The following is a 27,263-nucleotide window of genomic DNA, read 5'->3' as shown; positions in this document are numbered from 1 at the left end:
AGGCTTGTTTTGGCAGCTTTCAGACAGGGACTTATAGGAGTCCTCTGCTTTGGCTGTGTGCTTCCTGCTAGTCCTGCTGCCAGCTGGTGATGCCCACCCCACAGCACTCTTCTGTTCCTTCCTGAAAGAAAGGCCCACTTTAACAGTGGGGAAATCATTCCCAGAGAATACTGAAATTAAACAGAAAAAGGCAAATCTGCCCCATGTTTTCCCATGCAGGCTCGTGCACACACTCACACTCACAAGACATACAGGACCCCAGATATTTCCCGGCCCCGCCAGGCGTGGAGCCAGCCATGCATAACAAACAACACGACCCCGTGAATGGCCACGCAGCGAAGCCAAGCTGTTTGCCTGATCCATCCGTCATTGTTCAGCCGGCTTTTCCCACTTTGAACGAGGGTTTGTGGCATCAGGAAGTTAAAAGGAGTCAGGAGGGGGGAAAAGGGGGAGTGTTTCTTTTAAAAAGAGAGTGAGATTGTAGAGGAGGACACAGGCACTCCAAACCCTGTCTGTGCTTGGTATATTAGGCAGCCAGTGCTCTTGGCTGGGAGCCCAGACGAGGCTTTTGTAATCAAAACATGATCTTGTATGCTGTGCAACCAGTGCTGAGAAAGGCCGTCTGATGGCTCTCCTCTTTTAGCTCTGCTCTGGAATCCGCCGGGCTCCGCCGCCGATGTCCAACATGCACCGAGCTGTGAGTGCTGCCTGCGCGGGGCCTGGGAGGGGCGGGGGCGCTGGGGTCCCTCACCCCAAAAGGCCACGCAAGGACTTGCACTCGCTTCCTTCAGGGTGGCCTTTCGGCGGCTGTCGCTTTGTTTTCTCGCCTCGCCTGTCTGCCAGCAGGCACGGGGAGCAAACAAGCCGTACCGCACCGCGGGAGGGGTGCTGGGGGGAGCGCATTTTGGGTGCTGGGGTTTACATCCCTGGCCGGGGCAGGTTGTGGTGGCTGGCTCAGAATAAGGTGTCTCCCGGGAGGCAGATAGCAAACAGAAACGCAGGCAAGTGCTGGATGGTGCCTGTGCTGGTAAGGGCTTCAGCTGCAGCTGTCAAGGAAGAGGATATTTCTTAAAAAGAGCGGATACATTTGCTTAAGCAGAAGAACATTAGTGCGGTCGCTCCTGTCCCCTTTCCCTCGCCCCCCCCCCCCCCCCCCCCCCCGCCATTCACACTTTCCCAACCCTGCTGTCTCCGAGGTCTGGCTGTAGAAGCAGGCGATCGTAGAAGTGTATGGGAAAACACTGGACGCAGAGACAGTCTGCGGCGAGGTGTCCCTCCAGCCCCCAAGGAGCTGCGTAGCCAGTGTGTGTGCCACTTAGGAGAGGGGCTGTGACACAACGGGATGTCGTCATTTAACTGAAGCCTAAAGCCGATAGCTTTCAATTTTCTCCTTTTGTGACATTTTAATTTGCAATAGAATGAGGCCTCTCGTTCCGTGGCTATGCCCTGCTCTCGGGGAGGCTTTGGGTTCAGCTGATTGCTGATTCAAAGCCATCGCACGTTTGTTCTGCCAAAGCCATTTATAACTCTCTGTCGCGGTGACATACGGGCACCTTGGCTCCCCGGAAGAGCTTTACTCTGGGGAGGGCACGGTGGAGCCACGTTCCATCCTGAGCATCAGCTCCAGCACGGGCTGGGGCAGCGGGTTCGTTCCAGAAAGGGAGGACAGGGCCCGGCCCCCTGTTATGGGCTGGCTCGGAGCGGCAGCTGACGAGCAAACGCTGACTGGGCTGAAGTGTACAATGGGTGAGCCCCTGGGAGCTGAGCGTGGGCTCCACACGCTGCCCAGCGCTTCGGCCGCGGGGCCCGCGTGTGCGGGTGAGCGACCCCTCCCGCCCACAGCTTCCCAGCATTTGCTGAAACAGGTTGTGCACAGAGAAACACCATAATGGCTTCGTTAATAAAGGGAAGGAGAAGTGCTGAACACCAGCAAACTTTCCTTCCAGTGACTTGTTTCCAGCTGGAAATGGAAGGACTCCCTCCCCCCCCCCCCCCCCCGATACCAGCCGTCTTGCAGTGTAGACAAAATGCTGACAAATGGGCCGAGGGAGGACAGCCTGACAGGCCTTTTCCATTTTTTTTTCCTTAAAAATAGAAGAGCATGAATAAAACCTCTGCAGGAATTTTAAATTTTTTCTCAAGCCGGCAGCTCTGCCAGTTCTCCTTCAAAAGAATCTGAAGATGAAAGGGGAGTGTTTGAGGGCATGCACCACTTTGATCCCACCCTCAGCAGCCAACACCCCAGAGCTCAGTAAACAGCGAACCTGCCAATTTAGTGCTCCCAGAACAGCTTCTGTTCAGGTAAACACCGAATTTGGCTTTAATCAGTCTTGCAAAATGCCCATGGAACTGTATCCACCCACAAAGGCAATCTGCTCACCTGTCGCATATCCGATGATGAATGGCAATGGAAAAGCCATTTGTTTCCCACAGATCTTGACAAAATCCCATTGTCCAGCAGAAGAATGTGTGGAGGCAGTTTAAATGTTCTTGTTGTCCCACCGGGACACAGATGTGTGCCTGTGTCCCTGTGTCCTGGTGAAGCAGCCCTTGGCAGGGGCTGTTAGATCAGATACCCCTCACAGAGGAAGCCAATGGAGATGGGCTGGCACAGAAGCTGCAGTCTGTGTCATGAGCAGGTTCTGCTGCCTTTCCCTCACTGGTGCCTGAGAACACGTGAAGGTGAGGGTCATCTACTGCATGCAGATAAGCAGGGTGTTAACTCTGGAGCCCACTGGCAGCCATCAAAGTGGGGCAGCAGCGCTTTGCTCAAACTACCTCATTGCTGAACAAAAATTGTAAGAAAAGGAAAGGTGAATTCTGTCAGGAAAAGTCAGGGAGAAGTGATGGGAAAGACTCTTTCACTTCCTACCTTGTCCAGACAGAAGGAGCAGGTTTCATCCTGTTGGTAAAATGACTGAGAAGAGCTTTGCTCCTTGTGTTTCCAGGATGCTGCTGTGGATGATGCTGTGTTAAGGAAGAAAGAGCAGAAAGATGTTGAACTTGATAAGAAAATCTTGGCTTTGCGTAAAAAAAATGAAGCACTGATACGAAGGTACCAGGTGAGTCTGCAAGTCCTTACCTTCCCCAGCTCTGATCTGGGGTCCTCAACTCACAGTGTAAAGAAGATTGTCAGCACAGTCAGAATGACTGTGTTACACAGATAGCGTGTTTGCATTGGAAACACTCAGAGCAGGGAGGTAGAGCTCTGCCTTTAGCTTAGGCTTTACCTTAGCCTTTAACTACAACTCTTGAGTTGCTTCAGAGAACAGACACTGACACTTGCCTCACTGCTGCAGCATCTCCTCGCCCATTGCCACCTTCCTCTGTCTGCATCCCATAACTGGGACACAAGTTGGTCCACTCCCTCTTAGAGGTGGAGGTGGGTCCATTTAGCAGAATTAAACAGGAAAATTAACAACATCCAGGTACAGGCTTGTGATAAGAGGTATCTGTGTTTCAGGAAATAGAAGAGGACAAAAAGCGAGCAGAACAGGAGGGAATGGCTGTTACCTCCAGGAGGCCCAAGCAGGATGGACTCACTATTACCATCACCAAAGCTCACAACGTAAGTGGTGCCTCTCCTTCACCACGGGCCAGCTCTCACTCCAGTCCTGCTCCTGCAAAATGGCATTTCTGAGAGACACCATCCACAACAAAGTTCTTTGAGCACAGGAAATACATCCTAAGCCCTGAAAAGTGTGTGTGAATTCTGCAGAGATGTGTGATGAGAGTGATTTTAGGTGCTGCACATATGTTTCCAGCCATGCCCAGGCACCTCTACCCATGTACTAAGAGATAACTGGCAGATGACTGGGTGTGTGAACAGGCACACTTGGCCCTCAACAGGTTCCAGGTGTCAGCATCACTGCAAATATGTAGGCAGAGTGTATCAGGTGTATGTGTGTGTGTCACTGGAGGCATCAGGAGTGCCTCTGAGAATGCCATAGGCTGGGAAAACTTATGGTCTCCTTAGGCTTTGGGAGTGAGCAAAGCAAGTGGCCCTGGGCCAGAGACTGAGTCCCAGGTTTCCTTCCTAATTGGATCAAATCTGATAAGCTCTGTCCACCCATCCTGGCAGCATGGGGCTTGGGAAGCCAGTCCTGCCTTAACCCCTTGGTGAACTTCTCTGCCAGAGCTCATGCAGAGCCTGCTGAGCCAGCCCACCCTGCTTTCAGCACTCTGGGTTGTTGTATCCAGGCCAGTGCATTTCTCCCCTCCCACCCTGGCCACGGCCCTCACCTCTCTCGGGGTGCGCTGCTGCACACATTTTTCTCTCATACAGGACCTGAAAGATGCAATTACCCAGACTGAACACTGTGGACAAGATAGCCCAGCCCTCTCGATGGTGAGCACCACCCTCAGCCATCCACTTGGCTTCCAAGGCCACCTTCAGCAGGACTTAGGCTTTCCCAAGCTAACTCAGTGTGCTGCAGAAAGAGATGAGGATGGCATTTCTTTCCCATAACTCTGGCATTTTAGTCTGAAATGTCAGATTTGTAAGTGCAAAGGATTTTTCAGCCCTGCTGTCTTTGTGGGTTTTGCTGCTGCGCAGACAACAAGCCTCTTGTTCCCCAGGAATGTCACAGCAGTGTGCTGGGCACAGAGAACTTCCTGGGGGCAAGGGCTGTTCTGTAGCTGCCTTCCCGCTTGTGTGCAGGTGTGTTTGGGGAAGGGAATCACAGCCCTGAGTCAAGGGTCTGGATTTGCTAATGGAAGTGGTTCATTTTCCAGGACAAAAGGGTGGTGAGTGAGAAAAGGGGAAGCCCCTGTCCTACAAGCCCTGGGTTTGGCATTGGCAGTGAGGAAGAAGAGGAGGAGGAGGAAGCAGATCATATGTTCACATTCAGGATGGGGAAGAGGATGCAGCTGGCTGTTACCATGGACAACAAAGCAAAGGTGAGTAGGGAAGAGGATTGCTCTCACACTGCGGCCTCTTGGCTTACAAAGGAGCTTCTGTTCTGCCTCTCACTTGAGCTTTCTGTCCAGCGTGTCACATCCAAAGGGAACAGTTCCCTTGCTGCTTGTTTCCTCTCATTTCACAGTTCTTCAGCACAACCTCAGAGCTACCACATGCTTCCCTCTCTATATTTGATTTCCAGGAATCAGCCCTTAGGCCTTGCTAGCCCCCTCAGCAACACCCTCCACTCAGCCAGGTGGAACCAGTTCCCTTTCTAAGGGATCAGTCAACTTCTTGCCCTCCTGGGCCACTCTGGTGTTAAACTGTATTGCTGTGCCTGGAAAGAGGGGCTTGCTTGGTGACACTGGTGTGACTGAATGAGGCACCACCATCCTTCTTGCGACCACTGCAAGGTCCCAGCACCAGAGATCCTCGGCTGTGCAGAAAACCACTCACATACAATCATCAATAACCTAAATCATAGTCAAGCAAGATGCCCCAAAGGAAAGCCAGCTGGAAAGTTTCACAAAATGGACATAAGTCCGGGAGTTTCCTTTGTTCCCCTGTTCTTTTTCCTGGCACGCCTCGGATGAGTATTTTTAACCCTGCCTCTGCAATCTGGGGCATGCCTCAGGCATGAGATGGGCACATCTCACCTTACAGTGACTCTGTATGGAGAGTGGTGTAGTTCTGACTAAGCTAAAGAGCTGGTGCCAGAGTCCCAGATCTCTGTCAGGCAGGGAATGACCCAGGACAAGCCCTGTGGAGGGGAGGAGTTGGCTCTGCCAGGCGCTGTGGCTGTAGACCTGCTCTCTGTCCCTCTTGGCTCTGCATGGATGCTCTCCTCATATGACATCTCTTACTCTGGTAGCTGGGGCACCAAGGACCAGGATTTCCCAATGTGGGACCAGCAAGCTGAGAGATCACCCAGACTGTTAAAATAGGAAACAAGGAAAGAAGACACATGTCAGCAGACACATTGAGCAGAATGTGCCTTCAGGCGAGGCAGCTTAGCCAGAAGCAAAATGGGGAGGGAGGGAGGGAGGGAAGGAGGGAGAGAGGGAAGAAAGGAGGGAAGGAGTGGTAAAGGGAGGGAGAGCAAAGGGTATTACACAGAAAATCTGGTGGTCTCCCAGCCTGGATGTGTCTAGCTGCCACATCTATGTTAAATAGCTGTTTCCTGTATTTCCTTTCAGTCTTCCATGCCATCTGCTCAATAAATGCAGGGTTAAAGGCTTTGCCAACACACCAGCCTTCACACCATGCCTTTTAACATCCAGTAGCCCAGGGATAGTGTCACCTCCCTGTAATCCAGTGATGTCCTTTGAGGCTTCTGTTGTGCTCGAGGTGTTTGGGCACAAGGTTCTTTGTGTTGGGTCTCATGAGGGACTTTCTCAGACAGCAAGTGATGAAGTCACCTTCAAATATCCTCCCAGTGCCAGACCTCCCTGGCAAGAGGTATCTGTGACCCTGTTACATGTCTAAAGGATGAGCCATCAACACCTAAACACTGAAGAGCTCTAGGGAACAGCTGTTGACTTAAGATGAATAAATGCTCGATGTACAATTTGTGGATTAATAGCTTGCTGTTGCCTTCTAAACCATCTCTGGGCTTACTTTCTTAATAAAAAAATTATGTTAAGTAGAATCCCAAACACCTCATACAAGTGCTCTGGGTAGGGCAGAGCCAGGCCAGTCTCCAGTTCAGGCTCTCACCCCAGCAGTACAGCCTAGAATTACTGAACCCAAAAGCAGAGCTAGAAATCCCCAAGGGAATAGGTAACAAGGTTCCCACCATGTCTGTTCATCTGGGGCTGACAGGACAGGCAGAGCCAGACCACTCCTCTCCCCTGCATCAGGCTGACTCAAGAACCATCTCTGCTGAAACAGCAAAATCACACAAATGTGAAAGATGAATAAACAAGAGACTGAGGTTCTGCTGCTGGAAATACTCCAGTGTTTCCTAAAACATTTATAATATGCTAGGAAGCCCGATGACTGAGAAGCCGTAAAAAAGGTCATGCTGATGGAGGCTCTGAACAGGAAGGCTCTCTCCTCGCTAACATCTGCACTCCTGGCAGAGCCGAGGGAAAATGAGGTTAATGTGAGGCTTCTTGGTATCACATGTCATGGCAAAGGCCCTGATTGCATGTCTTCCCTACAAATCAGAGGTCTGGGTGTGCTTTTTGTTTTTAAAAACAATTTTGTAGCAACAAAGAGTTCCCAAGTTTCACTAAAGTTTCCTTGGAGATTTTGAGTACCTTTTAAATCAAGACTCCAGTAAATGTGAAAGCCCAGGGTGGAAAACAGAGTAAAATGCACCATCCTTTAGAGAGGGAAGCTGCTGAGGTTCCTTCATCCCTGGTGAAGTTGAGCAGACTTCATATGGATAACAAGAAAAGAAAAAGATCAGAGATAACGATGGATATGACTTATTAAGCCTCTCATTTCCTTGTAAGGCAAAAATAAAAAGGCACATGACCGGCCTGAAAGATGATACTTTTAAATGAGAAAAAGAATGAGTATCCCATTGTACAAAAGATGTGCTCATTTTGTGGAATTGATGGCTGAGGGCACTGGCAGGACATCAGCCAGCAACAAAGATCCTTAACAAAATAAGAAACAGATGTAAATCCATGTAGTGAAGTCATGACACTAATACAGACAGCTGTAAATAATATCTGAGAGGGGTAAACTGCCCTTGCTCAAGGAGCTTATATATCAGGTTTCTCAAGTATTCCACTGTTGAATAAATAATTCCAGAAATACAAACACACAATGACTATGAATCGATGAATTATCAAATGCTAATACACTTCAGGGGAGTAACTGCTATGTGGACAAGGTTGAAGAGAAGGAACCCCACTGTTCCCCTTCTCCTCCACCTTCTAGGCTTATGCTCTAAGGTAGCCTCACATTTTATTGGGACATGTTGTATGGGGAGGGGACAACCTCACATTTGTTTTTAAGACACAGACACAAGCTTAAAATAAAACCATCCTGCAGTGTTCATGCTGCAGATTATCCAAGCAGGGTAAATCCCACCATGCTGGTGTTGTGCTCAGCTAAACACACCTCTGTAATATCACAGATCCCTTACAGTGGGGTGGCAGCTTTATGAGCCAAGGGGTCTGACTGTTCTGCTCATTTTCTGTTCTGCCAGCCCAAAATCCTTTGCAGTTTGGGATGGCCACTCTCCTAGGAGGGCTAATGGGGGTGTCCTTAACTGAGCCTGTGCCTTCCAGGGCAAGAGGATCGTCAGCGAGAAACGCGCCGAGAGCTTCCCTGGCCCGGGCCGAGTGCCGGACCTGAGCGAGGAGGAGATGGACCATTTGGTGGCTTTCCGACGGGGCAGGAGGATGCAGATTGCCATCACCATGGACAACAAGGAAAAGGTAAATACAGTGCTAGTGACTGGCCTGTAACCTATCCACTTCTGCTGGCATGAGGAGAGCCTAGCCACAGGATGTTGGGAGACACTCTATGTTAATAGTGCAGCTTATCTCCATATCTCTGCTTTCCATCCCTGTGAAAGAAGAAAGCCGTGATCTTTTCCCTCCCCTGTGATCCTAGCTAAAGCTAGAAGCCTCCTAAACACACTGAGTTCATCAACAGATGCTGCTTTGGAAGGATTGATGAAAGCACTGCCAGATATGGGGCATGAATCTCATCTTGTCTCTTACCAGCTTTTCTTTGAAGCCACACAGCAGACTGGGACAGGAGCAGTGTCCTCCTGACTCACTGCACGACTTAAACGTTAACAGAGCTGGGCTATATCTGCCTCTGAACCACACCCTGCTGTGCCTGGCCATCACCTGCTGAGTGAGCTGGCTGAACTTTGTTAATCTTTGAAACATAATTCAAATACTTCTTTACAAATAACCTTTCTCTTTACACACACAGAGGCATGTGCTATTTTCCTCTTTGGAAGCTTTCACAGATAAGAAAGAATGCCTGCAGCAAACAGGGTCAGAGACTGTGTAGGAAAACAACACACTTGGTGTAGCTACCAACCACCCAGGAATGCTGGGGGACATCTGCAGTCCCTCTCTGGAATAGTGCCAACCATTTGCTGCTTCTACCCACACTTATCTTCAGCTTCTCCTCCTCCCCAGGGCTTACCTAAGTTCCAGGAGCTCAGGTGCTCCTTTCTTGTGGCTGCCAAGCTGTGTTTTGAATGCCATAAACCTCAAATGAGCTGCTTGACTGAGCCACTGGTAACCCCAGAAGTCCCCATGACAGACATCACCAACATTCCTGGATGTAATGGGATTGACCTGACTGCTGTTTCTGCCCTTAAGCTTGTCAAATGTACTTCTGTAATGTGGCAGGCAAGTGTCTTCTTCTGCTCTCTGCTGGGCCTGTTTAAACATTTGTCTCTGAGGTCATCAAGGCTGGGGCTGTACTAGGAGAGAGCAGCAGGAGGAGTGCCTGGATCTTGGCTTTAGATCCTGTGGTCTCTTAAGAGTATGGACTGCCCTGGAAGGTCATCTCTTATCTGGTTTTATTATGGAATATGAAATTTGAGGCTGAGCATCCATGTATGTGCTTTTGGCAATGCCTTGCTCATACTGGCCTCAAAGCATCCGGATTCAGAGCATGTGAGGGCAGGCCCAAGGCTGCACTGGCTAAAGCCAAAGACTCATGCAAGCTTAGAATCCCAGACTTGTTCAGCCATGTTCCCTGACAGCTCCATTTGCTGTTCCTGCATCAGGGAATGTAGTGAATAGATCATTCCCAGGTCACTTCCCAAAGCACAAATGATTTTATTGACCTGTTTCACGTCTCCCTTCAGCTATCTCACGTAACTTAAGAGATTGCCCCTATTTAGACTTGTCTGCTGAGGACTGTTCTTTATTTCTGATCATTCTCATTGTCCCCATTTGTGCTTTTGTTATTTTTACCATATTCTTTCAGTACAAGCAGACCAGAACTGCACATGGTATTCCAGCTGCGGGCTCTCCAGGATGTACTCAGTGACATAACAATGTTCTGGTTTGTTCTCTATTCTTCTCCCAACAAGTTTGCATTTTCTTTGCTTTTTTTTTCCTAAATAATTGAGCTAACATTTTTAGAGAACTAGTCACAGTAACACCAAAATTTCATTCCTGACTGTTAATCATAGCTCAGGACTCATTACTGTGTGTGTGTATACAAGAAGGGACATTTTTCTCTGTGTGAGTTATTTTGTATTACTGATATTGAATTTCAGCTGTAATTTTATGATGCAGGCATTCAATGTCAAGAGATCTTTCGCAGCTCTTTCCGGGCAAATTACATTCTTTGCCCTGGATGATTTAGTATCATCAGCAAACTGTCATCCCTCTCTTCAGCTCCTTTTCCAGACCATTTATGAGCATGTTGAGCAGCACATGCTCCAGTGGCACACTCCTGCTAATCTTCTGCCATGGAAACCACCATTTTCTTGCCACTTTTTCTTTTCTATCCTTTAATCAGTTGTTAAAAGAGAAACTTCATTTTCATCCCCAAATCGATCAGCTGCTGGAGAGCCTGGTGGGGTGTCAGTGGCTGGGTAGCTCTGTGTTAGGACATGAGCTGGGACCCTGGATTCAAGGATTAACTTTCAGTCCCTCATTAACCACAGCATGGTTCATCCTTTGGGCCTTTTTACTTTGTGCCCCAGCTGGTTCCCTGCTCTTTTGGGGTTCCCACAAAGACCTAGGAGAAAGAATCACATCCATCACTCCCCCTCCAGTAGCCTGGCCACTGTCAAATTTGCTTCCTCCTCTGTGCACGTGTCATATTTATCCAATTAAAGTACTTGATAGGTGTCCTCATTACCACACATTTTCTCTATTTTTATTCGTGATGAAATTCAATAAAGAAAAAAAGCCCAAACTAACAAAACAAAACAAAACAAAACAAAAAAATCCCCAAAGAGGAAAACTGCTCCCATTCTTGCTGCCCGTGGTGCTTCTGGCTAACCCCACACTGTCAGTCCCAGACTGCAGCAGAGCTGAGATAGGAGCTACCAAAGGAAACGCAAGGGAAAAAGGATGCTTTCATGATCTCCTTCTCTGAGACAGCTCCAGTGCCATAAGCAGAAAGACTCTTTCACTCTCTGTTAGCCCACAGGGCTGAAGGGACCAAATTATCCTGTCTCCTTGCAGAGTCCATCACTCTACTGCTGCAGCTCATGACCTCCAGTGCTGCTGCTGGATTGGAAGTGCCACATCTGGGACCCATCTCTGCCTGGCTGCCCCTAAACCTGCCTCAGGGCTCTCCTGCATGTAGGGCTGGAGACAATCCTTCATTTTTAGCCCTAAAAAGCCACTCCATGCTTTGGCAGTGTTTCAGGCTCATTAGTACATTAGAGCTGGGAGCCAGCAGCCCAGGACCAGTGGAGCACAATGGTTAATTAACAGGTTACAAATCATCTTTTAAATGGGCAGTTGATAGAGCTTCAGGGCTTTTAAATTGTCCTTTTATTAACAGAGTTTCCCAGGATGGTGTATCAGAAATGACTGTAATCAAGAGACACAAAAGCTGCTTTCAGGGACTAACACAGAGGAGTCAGACTTGGTGCTTTCAGAGGAGAGGAACCAAACCTGTGGCAGGAGAAACACTTGCTTTTACATTGCAGATGGGAGGGGGAAATAGGCAGAGAGGGTGGCTGAAAAGTCTTTAGCTCCCTTCAGGCAGCACAATTAAGGAGGCAGATTTTTCAAAAGAGTTATAAAAAAATCCTCTCATGTACTAGTTTCAAAAATCCTGCCCAGTGGGGAATCTGAGCACTAGAAAAATGGCTTTAAGCTTCTACAAAAATCTCCTAATTTCTTCAAGAAGAAATGCCAGTTGTGGTGCTGACACGTGCCTGGAGAGGTGGGTACCAAAAGGTTTGTTTAACTCCTCTGATAGTCTTTATTTTTAAAAAAGGGAGGCGTTGAACTAGCCCAGAGATGTGGAAGCCTGTCAAAGCTACTGGAGAACTGTTAGTACAAACCAGTGCTTGGCTGGATAATGGCATCAGTACTGTCACCACTGCACAGTGACATTAGCTGGGAATATGTGTGCCAGGGAGTCAGAAAGACCCACTGGCAGAAGGCATTTGGGATCCCAGGGCTGGTTTGGAGCAGGCTCTGCCCCACCTTGGGGGGGGGGGGGGGCTGGGCCATTCTGGGCTGAGAAACTGAGAAATCTTGGCAGGAACCTCAGGATAAACAATCATAATCTTCCTTGACTGCTCCAGGCTTTTGTGTCCTCCTCCTGCTCAGCAGGAACAGTTACACTAGGAATGATAACGTCCATGTCATTTTTCTTTATTTTGGGGGCAGAGAGGAGAAGGAAAAGAAAAACATGTTTTGCTCCCTCTTGGCCTGGGTGTGTGGTAACAGGAGGAGCAGTTCTGGGACAGCAGGACAACAGGAATTCTGCTTCTGAGCCAGTGCAGGAGCCAAGCTGACTGTTCTCTGCACAGCTCAGACCTGCTGTCCTGGTACAAAAGAACTACATTTTTGTGGTCTTCTCCATTTTCCACAGTGCCCTCTGAGAAGCAAAAATAGAAGCAGACTAAGGCAAAAGGCAGCTGGCTTGCAGTGAGGGTGTAAAAGGATGAAGGGTTGTGCAGTGTCTCTGTGACCCAGGTTTGTGGTGGTGGTTTGTTGGTGGCACTGATGAGCGACCATTCCAAATGGGACAGCCACTGGGATGTAGGGCCCTGGAGACCAAAGTTTCCAGATTTCTGCTGTTTAATCTCTTAGTAAATGCTCAGTTTGGGACTGCAGAGAGTTATTCAATCTCTCACTACAGGGTTCTTCAAACAGGGCTGCCAGAGCAGGTGATTTTGAGTCCAGAGGGAGCATTTTTTGGTTATATAAGTTTTCACAGCATTTTGAAATAAATCCCCAGTGTCATCTTTCACCATATCCCCTTTTGCAACAGGCAGGATGTAGTGAGGGGCAGCTTCTCTGAGCACAGACCCCTCTGCATTTTTCCTAAATCTTTGCAGAGAAATCCCAGGACAATATAGCTAAAATTTTCCTTGTTATTTCCAAGGATCTGTTTGAACAAACCTCCATCTGTACTGGAGCTATGAGTCAGACCAGTGAAGCTGTCATGCACCACGTGCAGTGACAGTCCATGAACTATATGGCCACACTTCCCACCTGCCTCAGACTTAGCATGTGTGGGCAATCCCCCAAAAATGTGTCCCCAGCTCATTCCCTGCATGATTCCATGGGATACATGAGAACAAGCTGCAGCAGCATTTGTTGCCTTAGGAGATTGGGCAGAACTGCAGGTATCAAGACTGATATCCCAAGTTTCCCTGTAAAACTAAAGCTGTGTCTGGTGAATGCATGGAATAAAAGTCCTGTTTCCAGCCTGGGCTGGACCTCACCACGCTGCTGCTTTCTGGAAGGGCTGAGCTGGCAGTTCGTGCTGCCACGTTCCTCTTTGTGTTTCAGTTCTGCTTGGCACTGCAAAATGGCAGCAGGACAAACTCAGCCCTGCACAGCCCCAGCCCTGTAGCTGTCCAGCCAGGCAGGAAGCCTTTCCTAAAAGATCTTTATGCTCTGCAGACTGTTTTGTTAAGACCCACTGCAATCTCACCCTGGCCTCTGACATGGCTCTGTCTCAATTATTCATCATGTGTGGGGACAGAGAACCCCTGGCTTGGCCCGTGTTTGGTGTCTGTAGCTCACTAAGAAACAGAGGCTGATTGCCACCTCCTGCCAGGCTGGGGAATATCAACACCAGAGCAGAGCTTGCCAATCTGGTGGCAGCACGGGTAAACCCCATGGGAGCAGGGATGGACCGTGGTAGAAGGATGCCATGTTTGCCAGGGACTGAAATCACTCCTAATTTGACCATGTTGGGTTGTAGCTGCACCAGATAGCTGCTGTTTGTAGCTATCCAGATCTTGTACAATGGAATTCTAAAATGGCCCAAATCTGTAAAGGTACCTGAAACTTGGTCTGTCTTGGAAAGAAACAGGACCATGCAGGACACCACTCTGCTTCCAGCCTGGGAGAAGGAGCGACCTCTGGGAATGCTTTTCTCGTGCACCCCTTGCTTTCTGACTTCTTTTATTTCTACATCAGTTTGATTTGGGGCCCCAGAAAAAATCCTTCCTCTTTTGCTGATCTTTTCTGAGAAGTTCTTACATGTCCTGGTCAGCATAGGTTCAGGTGCTGATTCCCCTGTGAGGAATCCTTGTTTAATCCTGAAATAATTCCTGTGTCCGTTCTCTTGCAGGGAGAAGAGCGGAGAACAGCAGAGAAGAGGAGATCAGACAGTGACAGAGGCCCAGAAAGTGAGCACAGCCGGAAGGTGAGTGGGAACCAGGTCCCTTTGTGGGGACCTTTGTCTTGGAAGAGGAAACCAGTAGAATGTGCCTTCCCACCATAATCCTAAAGGAAAATGACCTTTGAAGTCTCTTGAGACCAAACCATCCTGTAATTCTGTGAAGCAGCCTTGTGCTCTGATGTGGCTCCCGCTGTTCATCACTCTCATCATACAAAGCTTTGCTGAGCAGCTGGCACACCTGGAGCAAGCAGCACTGGAAAGGTGACAAGGACCTGCCTCCACACCTTGTCATGGCTGCTCAAGCCCTTCATATATAGGGACGTTAGGAAGGGTAACATGCTCACCTCTGTGGCAGCACAGTTTTGGCTGTTTCCTCTCTCAAAACCATTTCCTTGTGGATTGAAAAGCTCAGGCTGTATTAGCTACAGCTCCTCACTTCAGCAGGAGCTGAGTAGGATGGAGGTAAATTAAAGCACAGGCCTTCCCACTGACTGTTTAATGCAAAGCCTGGAGACATGCTGGCTCCCTCGAGCCTGCAGATGCTTTAATTAATGGAGCACAAATAGAATAACCCCACCTCAGTGTGATTCATTAGGAGGACACAGATGGGCTCTTAGACACTAATTCCAGCTGAGCCCCCCAGAGCAGGAAGGGGGAGCATGATAGCCTGTGGTCCAGCTAACCCCAGCTACGCTGTAATGAGGTGAGGGACCGACTCCTCCTGCTCCATAGGCCCCCAGCCATTTCTGCCTCTCCCCAAAAGAAGCACAGGCATCAGCCTCAGTCCTTCCCTTGCTTTTGGCCTAATGGATGCATCAGGATCTATCCTGGCAGGACCCCCTCATCTCTTCCTTCTTGGGGACACGGTGTCAGGTCCCCAGCTCCTGCCAGCTGAGGAATGGAGGAGCAATTGGTACCACCCCAGCTCCAGCCCACGCAGGTAAGTCACCTTGGTAACAGGGCTTTCAGTCCCTTCTTCCTGCTGCTTTTCTTACCCGCAGTGCAAGGCTGAGGAGTTAATTCCTCTTTGGGGAAGGTGTGAGGGTGGCTGGCATGGAAGGACATGTGTATGAGGTGATGAATTATCTGCTGGTAATTAGCACCCCAGGACTCAGCTCTGCACTAAGCTATTCCCTACACACTGTTGCTTGACAACACACCACAGCCTGTCGGCTCCTGCTTCCACCTCATCCATTAACCTGACAGCTGGGCTACTTCCCCCCCACATGCTCCATCAGCTCTGAATTGTCTTTCCATTAAGCTTTAAATTTTTGAGCAGTGTCAGCCCTTAACCAGTCTGTCATGAGGAGTGATAAACCAGGAGCCTGACAGCAGTGAAGGTAAAGAGCCCCTTTGCTCTGGGAATGCTGCTGTTGAGCACAGGGTTGGCCGCAGCTCTGTGACTGTGGGCTCCCATGGATGCCTGGTGGTCACACAAGGCTGGCTTCCTTCCCTGCCTTCTCACTGTGAAGGACTTCACAGGCATAACCTCAACTTATGTATCCCAAAGCCTTCAGGTTGGGGGACTCATCATTCAAACCCTGTTGAGAGATGTTGCAAGCACTCCAGGAACCGACTCTATGCCATAAGTAAACCTTAGCAAAGGTTCCTGCCTCAGTTTTCCCTTCTGTAGAGCCAAAAAGCCCCAGTGTATTTAGGCTTTGGGTAAAGCAGAGTCCTGGTGTGCACACAGCACTTCAGAGAAAGGAGCTGACCTTGTCCAAAGTTGTTTTCAAATATTCCTGAGTATTTATGGTGGTGACAGTACAAAGTACCCTGAATGCAGCTGTTTCAGACAGTTTTCTTAACCAGAAGCTCTTTTCCCTCCCCTAGGATGGTGGGAAGCCAGTCCAGAAGAGCCCTGGAGACCCGAGTTTCCCCATGACTGGCCGGGAGCGCTCGGAGTACATCCGCTGGAAGAGAGAACGAGACCAGATTGACCTGGAGCGCCTGGCACGTCACAAGAATGCCAAGGGCGAGTGGCGACGGGCTTGGGATGTGGAGAAGTCGGAGCACATGTAGGTCCTTCCCTGTCCCAGGGTGCTTTGCCTGCAGCAGGCCTAAAGCCAGTGGTGGAATCTTGTGCAGATACTGGGGAATCCCATGCTGTCATGTGCCTGACCAAATCCACACTGCTGCCTCTTCCTCCCCAGACCATGCCCATAAGTGGGATCTGGTATCAGAGTGATTCTCATGTTTTCTTCCTAGTATGAGCTCTCCTGAGAGGGGATACCATGTGCTGACAAAGATTGCCTGCCTTTGGTCCCGCCAGGATATAGACTGTAGGAGCGAGGGGAGCATGAACCAAGGTTCAGTCTGCATTTGGAGGATCCTCTCCATTTCCACACAAACAAATCCAATGGCAGGAGGGTACAGGTGCTCTTCCAGAAACCTGGATGGACAAACTTGCATTGCTAGTCCACAGGTTCTCTAACTGCCCCCACTTCTTTGTCCTTTTTAAGCACAGGAGAGCCCAACATGCCTAAATCCTCCCCACTCCACAAACTAAGCCTGTTTGGACACTGCAGGGCAAGGGGGTCACTTCAAAAGGCCACCTGTGTCATACAGGGGCAATGCTGAGAACAGCAATGTGGGACAGCTGGGAATGGGGCTGGACACATCCCTGCCTTAATCACTGTCCCTCTGACTGTGCTGGTTCAGCTGGGTCACACCAGCTAGAAAGCTTTGGAGGATGACTTGGCTCCTGTAGCAGGAAAAGCTTCTGGTAGGGTGAGGAGTTAGAGACTGTTAGAAAAGTTTGGTGATAGAACAGTTTGCACAGGACAGGTAGGTGGGACAATCCTTTGGCTGAGGAATGGAACCAAACACATCAATTTTCAGTCGCTGAGACCCCAGTAATTAGGGGTGAATTGACTGAAGTGGCTGCTGAGTGTTGATGTCAAGACAGCCCTGAGCCCTACTGTTTTTCCAAAAATCCATTTTTAAGAGAAAAGCCATAATATAAAACAAGCAAGGCTAGAAGCCAACCAAATGGTCTGATTTGAGATGGCAAATCCTGAAGCTACTTCAGATTGTATTTGGAAGCTTGGGAAGCTGCATTTGAGTATAGTACAGCTACATCTATACATCTATAGATTGTAGTATACCCTACATCTCTAGGAGGTTCATAACATTTAATTTATACATATGGGTACTGATGTAAAAGTTTTAGAGGTTCTTCTTTGGGGTAGAACTACCTCACAGCCTCAGTTAGCACACGCCGCTTCAGCTGCTGCTGAGAAACCTGCACAGGTTTGCCTGTGGGCAGCTGCAGAAGGGCCAAAGGCCGGAGCTTGCATCGTGCCAAGGGCTCCTGCCCACGCTTTGCACACTGGAGGAGGATGGTCAGGTCTGACAATGCCTGTTTTTAACCTGCAGGTTTGAAGAGGACTTTGTTAAGGATGGGGAGCCAGCCTTGGATAATCCCAGCAGTAAGAAAGGTTGGCAAGGGACACCTAGACTCTGTCCTGACGCTAGTGAACGCTGATCGTGCGCATCCCAGTGCCACAGCAGCTGTCATGGCTGTCAGCTGTGAAGCTCTGCTTTCCTGGGCAAATGCCTCTGAGCTGGGGGCTCAGCCCTCCCTGCTGGGCAGAGGGCTCGGGGGATGGGATTTGAGCAGCTGGGTGCTAGAGCTTTGGACCTTCCCAGGGAGAGCAGTGGCTTCTGTAAGCTGGTACGACACAGTGTGGAGGCACAGCCCTGCCTCCTTTCCCACATACTCCTTTAAGAGGCAGTCCTATTCCAGAGCACATCATCTCTGATCCCTATGGCACATGCTGGCTTCTTTATGAGCATAAGTCCATCCTGATTCCTGTTTCTCAGGAGATGGACTGGCAAAACAAAGCTTTCCCTCATGACACCCTACTTGAACATCAGGTTTTTTCTGCCCGTCCATTACAGACCCTCACTCACTTTGGTGCATACTTTGTTGTGTCCTTGCAGGGGGAAGGAATGCAAGGAAATTCCAGCACAGGTCCTTTACTGCGGATGGGAGAGGTGAGTAAACCATAGGATTGTGTTACGTTGCCCCACTAAATGCCAGCACCTCTGATATCCCTCAGGGAGAGTGTTCTCTCCAGACACTTGCAGATTTGGAGAGCCTTTTGGAATGTACCACATGGTTGCTCTCATAGCTGTGTGCAGGGGAGAAGTTTTCCAAGAACAGCACAAGTAAGATTGTATCCAAGGAATAAGATTTAAAATTAGAATTGGGATTTGGAATTAAAAAAAAAAACACAAAAGAAACACCCTAAATTCTTGACTTGTCTTCATTACTTTAGAAAATATATGTGCATTATGCACACAGCTTCAAAGGCTTCCCACCTCAGAGGTCCTGTCCAAGATTACAAGGGTGTTGGTCTGTTTAGTGGTCCATCAGCTGCTTCTGCCTGCTTTTGCATGGCATTCCTACCTGTTTTCTAGGTGGAGGACATCATGGAGTGAATGTGAGCGACCCTGGGCCGAAAGCAGTGCCTGCTGTGAGCAGCCGAGCCAAGGGGAAGGACAGACTGACAGGCAGAGCCAGAAGGTGAGAAGCTGGCAGCACTGCCATGGTGTGCACGTCCACGCCTCACTCCCTGCCTAGTCATGAAGAGGCAACCTGTGCCAGGGCCTCACCACACTCACATGGAAGCATATCCCACCTAACAGTTCCCTATGTCAGTGGAAGCCATTGGCCCTTGTCCTGTCACTGCAAGCCCTTGTAAATAGTCTCTCTGACTTCCAAGCTACTTCAAAGTAATTTTAGTCTTCAGTATCTGCCTCTGTGATTGCTGTCGTGGAGACCTGGCACACTTGGGCACTGTCAGGCAAGCAGGCCCAAACTGTGGCAGGCATTAGCACAAGCAAACTCTTATCTTCTTAGTCTGACTCAACTGTCTGTTCTGGCAATTGGAGTTCATTACAATCAAAATTACAACAACCAGTTCATTAAGATTCAGTGGTCTCAAATGAGTGTCTCTGGATAGGCCTGGACAAGGGGCTCAGACAAGGAATACATGGCCCTGAAAGGAATCCCTGTCTGGGTGTCAGGCAAGGGAGACTGGCTTTGTAAGAACTTCAAGGCCTAAATTCTGATTACTTTTAATTGACAGATGGGATGCAAAAGAAGGCGAGGACATGTCTCTTGTGAAGGATGACCTTGATGGCCAGGTGAGTTCCTGAGTTGCAGGCTGGCAGCTGAGTTTTCTAAACACATGCACTATCAGAAATATTGGAATCTAATCTATTCCAGAGCTGGGAGACTTCTGTTAGTGGTGAGACTGTACTCACCACTAACACTCCTCACATCCTCACCTGGCCTGGTGTGACAGCAGCTTCTCTGCTTCCCCTGATCCTCTGTCAGCACAACCACCTCACCTATTCTGGTCCCTGAACGCTTCTACACCTACATCCTTTTACATCCTTTTTCCTCAGGTTTTCAGAACCACCACAGACTAGAAATACAATATACTGGTATTTTAATAAGCTGAACTTAATACGTCCTTTGTTTCTCAGAGGAGTCTTGGTATGGACAGGCGAGATTGCAGAGGTGACGAGGGGGTGGAAGAGAACTGCACAGCTGAGCTGGAGGAAAAGGGGAAGCAGCCAAGCCTCCAAGATCACGGGGCCTCCTCCTCACAGCGGCTGCGAAGTGGGAAGGTCCAGCCTGCCCAGAATGGCCAGAAGGAGGAGCGGAGGGGAGTGAGGGGCTGCAGCACAGAGGTGTCTGTGGCCAGCGCTGGGGACTCAGAGCCAGGGCCCAAGCCAACCAAGGAAAGTGTTGGGGAAGATGCCAATGGGAAGCCTGGCACTGCCAACGTCTCCCAGGAGAAGGAGAGCCCTGACAGCACTGCTTCACAGAGCAGCCTTCAGAACACTCTGCAAGGCACCAGCCCTGGCAGTGAGAAGACCGTGTCACTGCCCGTGGGAGCGAATGTAGATGGAGCTGGGTTGGAGAAGCAGCCAGCTTCAGAACAGGAGTCCTCTGAGAACTCTTCCAACAGCCACGGAGGAAAGCTCGACACAGAAGCAGGAGACAGACTGGATGCAGACCAAGGACAGCTGGTGAGCAAAGGAGGGGAAGAAGTGACCCAAACCACTGCTCTTGAGGGACAGGCACTTGCACTGAAAGGAAGTGAAGATGCTGAAGGCACTGAACATCACGAGCCTTTGCCCCCAGGGAAAGCCAGCTCTGACAAGGCTGTTGTGCCTGAGCAGGACATGGCAAAATCCCAGTCTGGGGAAGGGGACCAGCCTGAGGACTGCAAGGACAAGGACAGTGGGGACACTCACAACTAGCAGATTGCCCCGGCTTGCCTGAGACATAAGGTGAGTCATCTCATTAATGCTCTCAGCCATAGTACAGAGCCACAACTCCATTTTCTGTGATACAAAGTCATCGTACCAGATAACTGTTTAGAAATGTTCGTTAGCGGTGCTATGGATCTCTAAGGTAATTAAATCTGTGGATCTCAAAGGCCTGTCCTGCAGTGGGTGGGGAAGGAATGCAAAGTCAGACAGAAACATTTAGACAGAAAACTGGGCTGCTGAAGTTGGTTGATGACACACATTAGTTAGGGCACACACTGATCTATTCCTGGGAAACTATGACCTTAGAAAGGATGGGAGGAATAACTTCACTGGGATGAGTTTATTTCTGTCTCTGGGGTGATCACAACTCGAGGTCATTGTGGTCCTTCCCCAAAACACTTGCAAAGCCATAGGGGTCCACCTCGTGGGCAGAGCTCAGGAGAAGGCTGATTGTATGTGGGATTCTCTTCCAGTAGAAGGTCTGTGAGTGCTACACTTTGAATTACACACGGTAACACTGATGTGCAGGGCAGTGCATAAATACACAGGGTGAGATGATTCCTGGTGTAAAGGCCCATGAACCAAACAGAAGGGAGGGAGAACAGAGCCAGTTATGGAGCAATGCTCCAGGTTTTACATAAACAATTTTTCTTCCATCAAGGCAAATGCAAAGCCAGGAGAAGGAACAAAGGATGACAAGCACAAAGTTAAGGCAGAAATTAGGAGGAAGGGGAAAGGAGAGAGGGTAGGGGCTCTTTGCAAGCTGTGTTTTTTCCAGGCAATGTCCCACAGAGCAGAACATCACACTAAACAGAGATGAGTATTCCCAGAACACAATCCAGCTTGCCTAACATGGGAGTGGCTGTCAGGATACTTGTGCCTCTCTCCTTCACAGAGGCAGCAGCTCTGTTCCATAAGTAGGCACTGGAGGCAATGAGCTGCTCAGAGCCAGGCAGGCAGATCCAAATGCCCACCAAGTGCCTTTCCCAGATTCCAGAAGCTTTTCTGCAGACCCTACACAGCAATGTGTCCCCTGGTGTTGCTCAGTATTCCTCCCAGAGGTACAAATGAGATTAGGGATGAAGTGGCTAAGCTGCTAACAAAGACTTCCCCTATAATCCAATCCATATAAAAGGCAGGGAGAAGTGCAAGCGTCATAGTCATTTCAAAAAGACAAAACATCAAGAACCAGCAGGAGCTGGTTCTATGTTTGAACTAAAATTCCTTCAAGTGAGGGAAATTAATTCCAACAGCATTTAGGAGTATGTTATGAAACACCTGGATGGACATAGTGGGAGATTACTGTCCAGCCACGCCTCTCCAATCTACCAAAATTCCCACCAAATTAGAGGATGGAGGAATTAATGACTACTTTGCTCGCTCAGGATAACTTTAATTAGACACCAACTAAGAGGAAACAATAAATTAGAGTAGTCCATTTTCATCTCAGCAATGGAGATTCCCATGGTTTGGTAATAGGGCCCTGAGTCCACTTCAGAGCTCAGCAGGTATATGTAACAGCTGGAAACATCTGTACTCAGTGATAACGATGTGCTGGCCCCCTGCCCGGCTCATGGGGCCTGTGTCCTACTCACATTAAATGCAGATCTCACATCCCTTCCTGTACAACTGCAGCCCTGTGCAGCCACCACGTGGGTTTCACAGCTCCCCCTCCCAATGTCTATTTATGGCACTAAAAATCTCCAGCACCTTCAAATCAGTGGGAGATGCTGTGCAGAGAGTGTGGTGGGGCTTTCATCCTTCGCTTCAAATAACAAGGAATAAATATTTACTCGAAGTGCAGGACTGGAATCCCTGGAGAACATCCAACAAGTCCCAGAGAAGTAAACGATACACAAAAACCACAGAAGCTTTTCCCTGAATTCTCTTGAGAAAATTAATCTTAACATCTTTAGAGAAAATGCAGCTGGGGGTAGATTTCCAGAGCAGCTCCAGGGATCTGACCTTGCAGCACTGGCTGACGTAAACAGGAGTGGGGCAGGCAGGGCCGGAGTGCTGCAGGACCGAGGAGGTCAGCAGAGGTCGGCTCTGATGCAAACCAGCGCCCAAGGTTGGTGCAGGAAACAGCACAAGCAGAAACCAGCACTTCCCAAAACAGATGTGGAGCTGCCGAAGATCAACCAGCTTCCTTGAGGTTCAGGAGACAGGAAGGTACCATCTGCTGGTATGTTTGGGGAGTTGGCCTAGGATTGGCAGGGTCAAGGGCTTGCCTTGAATAGCATTGGCTTCCCTGGTCCTTCCTGCAGCCCACACCACCCTCCGGAGCCCATCCTCATGCCATGGGCATTTTAAATTCCCAGAGCACCTCTGAGTACCACCTAAGTGGAAAGCTCGGTCTTTATGCAGTCAGAGAGTGGGACTTGACATAGTTGTCTCCATATCTCTGGAGTGATGGCACAACATGGGAGGACAGTGTTAACATTGGAAAACACAGGGATTCTGTGAGAATGGTGCAAGAGACTAGGGACACACAGGGAAGGCTCCAGGGCTGTTGAGGGAATGTTGTTTAGTCTAGGAAAATGAAGGCAAAAAGCAGTGGAATTGTGATCTCTGTAGATATGTGGGTAGTGAACATCAGCAAAGGGGAAGAAACATCCAAGCCAGAACACAATGCTGGGGCAGGGACAAATGTATTGGAGAAGCCCAGGAATAAATATGGGAAAATAAGGAAAAGGTGGCTTCCAGAGCACTTGGAAGCTTGCCATGGCTGAATCCTGAGGGCCACTTACTGGAGCTTAACACGTCTAAACATAACTCAGGGCTCTGATGGGCGAGCTGCTGCCATTCCAAACACCAGGAATGGAGCTGCTCTCATATCCCACTGTTGTTCCTGCTATCCCAGACCTTCATCAGCTATGTTCAGCTGCAGCTTCAGGGAGTTCTGCACATCCCTCCATCACATGGAGCCTGACCAGTAGGTCCCACAAGGACCTGCTGTTGGCTTGGCTGTGAAGGCCATCCCAGTGACATCGCCCAGCCAGCCAGGCTGGGAGGTGTGAGACAGACAGCAGTGATCTGTGACAGTCTTTTCCTGTGACACTGACACACAGAGGGAATTCTGCCACCACACAATTCCCACTCTGGTGGCAGAGCCCAGGCAGCACAAGGTGGCATTGCTGCCCTGAGCCCCAGCTCACAGCCAGCCCACAGCTGCTCCATCTCCCATTGGCCCTGGAGTTATGTATGGGAAAGAGGATACAGTGGGAAATGTGAGAAAGGCTAATCACTCTGGCTAATTACCAAGAGAAGTAATGACTTTAAAGCCCACCAGTGTCTTGGCTGTAAAGACTCACTCATGCATGGGAAGAAGGTGTCTGTATTGAAAGGATAGTACTGCAAAGCAGGAAAGGGAATTGTCTCCCAGCACTGAAACACAGTCAGAGCCTTCTGAAAGCATCAGTGATCAAATAGATCCACAATAGAAGAACTCGTGCTGGAGTCAGCTCAGACTCATAAACCACATTACTTTACAATATCTGGACCACCAAGTGTGACTGTCTGCTTCTGGCCCTTCCCAGTCTCATTAAATCCCAGTGTGCTGCCACAGCAACTGAGCAGCCCTCGGCAGCAGGACACAGCCAGCCCTCACTGCTGCACACAGACAGGAGAAGGAATTAAGTCTCCAGCAACAATCTCATATCAGCTGTACACAGCATCAGTTGTGTCAGCACCTCGGGTCTGATTTCAGTGCACTTCCTTATTAAATATATGTGGCTGTGTCTTTAGATGATTCCTTGAGAAGTTTCTTTTTTATGCAAGCCAAGTTTCCTGTGACCTCTCCTGCCTTTGGAGGATTTAATCTCTTCTTTTTTATATCCCTCTCCCTGACCTTTCTTGGGAGCTTTGGGTGCTGAAATCTGCATCAGCAAAAGGCAGATCTACGGATTTAAACATGGATGCAGGAAAATGCCAGCTCAGCAATTCTGAGCAGCACCCAAGCATCTGGCAACTAGAAAAGAATAAAAATTCTGCTTTTCCCAATTAAATTCAGCATGTCTGGGTCTGGAAGCAGCTCTAGGACAGCAGGCTCCACTCACAGGATAGTTTTTCATTAGGAAAAGCTGATTCAGCCTCTGCCCTTGGGGTTTACAAGTGCTGCACACCCAGGCCAGGTTCACCAGGAAGGATCACAAAGCCCTACTTGAGATCAGCCTCTTCTCTTGGTGCTCCCGGTGCTGAACCAGCACACACAAGAACACATCAAGATTGCTGTTCCTGAGATATAAGGAAAGAGTAAAGTTGATGTATCCCAGAGGAGGACTGAGAGTGTTTAATCCAAACTGGTACAGTCAGCTCATCCCCTGGGCTGCAGAGCCTCCACTGCTCCTGTTCTGATTTGGCAGCAGGTATCTGGGTTATGCCCCAGTGGTGCCTCCCAAGCAGCCCCAGCCGTGCAGGAAGGGCAGGGTGGAACTCAGCAGACATTTTAATTTACAGCTCAGCAGTTCCCCGGAGACTGATAATCCTGCGGCTGTCTCTGCTCTTGTTTCACAGGATAACGTGCTGGAGGCAGTGGAGGAGAAGAGGAGCACAAGCTTGTCCTCACTCTTTTACCTTCTATGAAATCAGCTTTCAGCACCTGTGCAGTGCCCTTCAGCACCATTCACAACGTGGGGTCCCCATCACCACCCACTCACAGTTCTGGCATCCCCCTTCCCTATCCATGTGTCAAAGGACAGGGAAGGGTGCACACACTCCCACCCTACAGAGAAAACACCATCACTTATCTATTTGTTTGGCATATATTGCAGCTGTGTGGCAAGCCAAGGAAATGTCTACTGGATGCACTTTATTTTATTTAATGACTAATTCTTTTTAAACTTATGGCTTGGGTTTCTGGGCACACATGCTGTTTTTTCCCCAAAGGCTGGAGGCACGTGCCAGGGGCTGTACCAGCAACTGGAACAGCAGGAAGAGGTGACTGGCAAAGCAGAGGGGTGAGGTGTTAGGGTGTAGTTCAGTAGGTGGGTGAAGAAGTTGTGTTCAGAGCTCTTGTACTAGAGGTTTGCACGTGGTTGAAGTGTTGGCAGAGGTGTATGGTAGTGGCAGGGGCTGCGGGGCATGAGCAGGATGGATGGATGGATGGATGGATGGAGCGCTTCTGACAAGCACAGATCAAGCCAGCACCTCCTCTTTGAAGAGCCTCCAGCTGTCCTCCCCTTTTAGAGGCTGAGGAGCACATGAGGACAGTGCTTTGTGCCAAGGAAGGTGCCTGCTCGGGTGACCAGGTGTGTGCGTAACCCAGCAAACTCTGTGCCCCCTTCCCAAGCGTAACTGGGCATCCCTGCAGCATGGCAAGGAGGGGGACAGCACAATAATCTTCCTCCCCCACCACACTGCCCAAAGCAGTTGGCAGCAGGACCCAGGCCAAACTGGAGCTGGAGGTCCAAGACTTTGTATTAAACATTTTCACCTTGCTGGTTGTGCCTTCCATAGCCTTGTGTTTCATTAAGAGAGCAGGAATCCTCTCTAAGCTGCTCTGCAGACCTTCTGACCTGGCCTTAAAGATACCTTTCAAATGGAGGATCTGGAGGAGCTTTACAAGCACAAACATGCAGGAATTCTAGCTGCTTGGCTTTCCAGTTACAGCAAGCTAGGACCCAGCTGGAATACAGCTATCAGTTAAGGAGAAGGCACAAAGAATAACACAACATAATTTCTGACTTGTGAATGACAGGGCAGAGTGGGCATCACCCTCACTTCAAGGCTGCTCTAAAATTTGATGCCAGAGTAAGCGTCCCTGGGACAGGTATATGTGGAGACTGCCTGGAATGTCCTGCAGGATGTTGGCTGACCAGGCTGGCAGACTGCCCTGGAGATCAGGTTGGCATGTGTGGACTGAAATACTCTATGCTGCTTTAATAAACTAATATTTGCACAGACAAACATTTGTTTTCCCACGTGACTTAGATCCGTGACACCTACCATGAAGCACAAGCCTGGGAATTTCCTCCATGTGCCAAATTCAGGAGACTTTACTGGCATCATACCAGGTATTATCAAGAAACAGAGCATGCAGCTTTTGTGTTTTATCAGTAGAAACATCTCCACCCCACCAAAGCCCAGACTGGGTTTATTTGGACTTATCCAACAGATAAAACAGATAAATAGAAGATTGTAAAATTGCTCCAGGTCCTGGAGCTTCTCCATCACTGTTAAAGGCTGATTTTCCTTATCTGACTGGCTCAAAAACCTGCTTGCAATTGTTTAGGTTTTTAATTCATTATTATTTTGTACATCAGGTCTCTGACCTGGCTCTTGGTCCAGTCAGACTGAGTTATTACCAGCATTTCCCAGGAGCCAGCTTGCCTCATGGTCCATGGAACACACAGTCTCAGGTCAAAAGCTGTTGTGCCCCAGGAACAGTTGGACACATGGCCAGGCAGGAATTTTACATTGCCCTGGTCCAGGACTGTGTTGAAGAGATAAAAAACCTTACTGCCCTAGACTCCATTCTGAAAGGAAAAACCATCACTGGTCCTCCATTCCCTCTTTTTTTTCCTTTCTTCCAAGTGACTTTGCAGGTAATGATGCCCAGGAAGGATTGAGTCTGATCCAGGCTCTGGGAATGGGACTGGACAGCTTGTGCCTGTTCTAAGTGTATTTTTTCCTGCTCATTAACACTTTGCTCAATGCACTTTGTTTGGTGCCTGGGTTGTGATTTTTCAGACAACTGTGGCTTAGCTGTTTCTTCTTTATGGTGAGAGAAAAAACTGAAAAGCTGACAAATCTGATGTAGAGGGATTATTTATATGAAATAAAAGTTGGAATGAGGAAAAAC

At 49.1% G+C, this 27,263-nt stretch overlaps 1 protein-coding gene across 1 annotated transcript; it reads left to right on the top strand.

Annotated features, from left to right (window-relative positions):
• The first annotated feature begins 510 nt into the window (after positions 1-510).
• CCDC9B (coiled-coil domain containing 9B) lies at positions 511-27,263 on the top strand. Its single transcript, XM_066552420.1, has 13 exons — positions 511-697; positions 2,949-3,062; positions 3,464-3,568; positions 4,735-4,899; positions 8,146-8,295; positions 14,117-14,191; positions 16,001-16,185; positions 17,546-17,607; positions 18,113-18,166; positions 18,593-18,698; positions 19,264-19,321; positions 19,667-20,479; positions 24,977-27,263. Exons 1-12 carry the CDS (start codon positions 677-679, stop codon positions 20,447-20,449), a joined length of 1,878 nt encoding a protein of 625 aa, XP_066408517.1. The 5' UTR covers positions 511-676; the 3' UTR covers positions 20,450-20,479; positions 24,977-27,263.

Source organism: Molothrus aeneus, chromosome 6 (assembly GCF_037042795.1).
Source record: "Molothrus aeneus isolate 106 chromosome 6, BPBGC_Maene_1.0, whole genome shotgun sequence".
Taxonomy (NCBI): domain Eukaryota; kingdom Metazoa; phylum Chordata; class Aves; order Passeriformes; family Icteridae; genus Molothrus; species Molothrus aeneus.
Note: the sequence above shows the minus strand (reverse complement) of the source record. Positions and strands in the feature narration are given on the sequence as shown.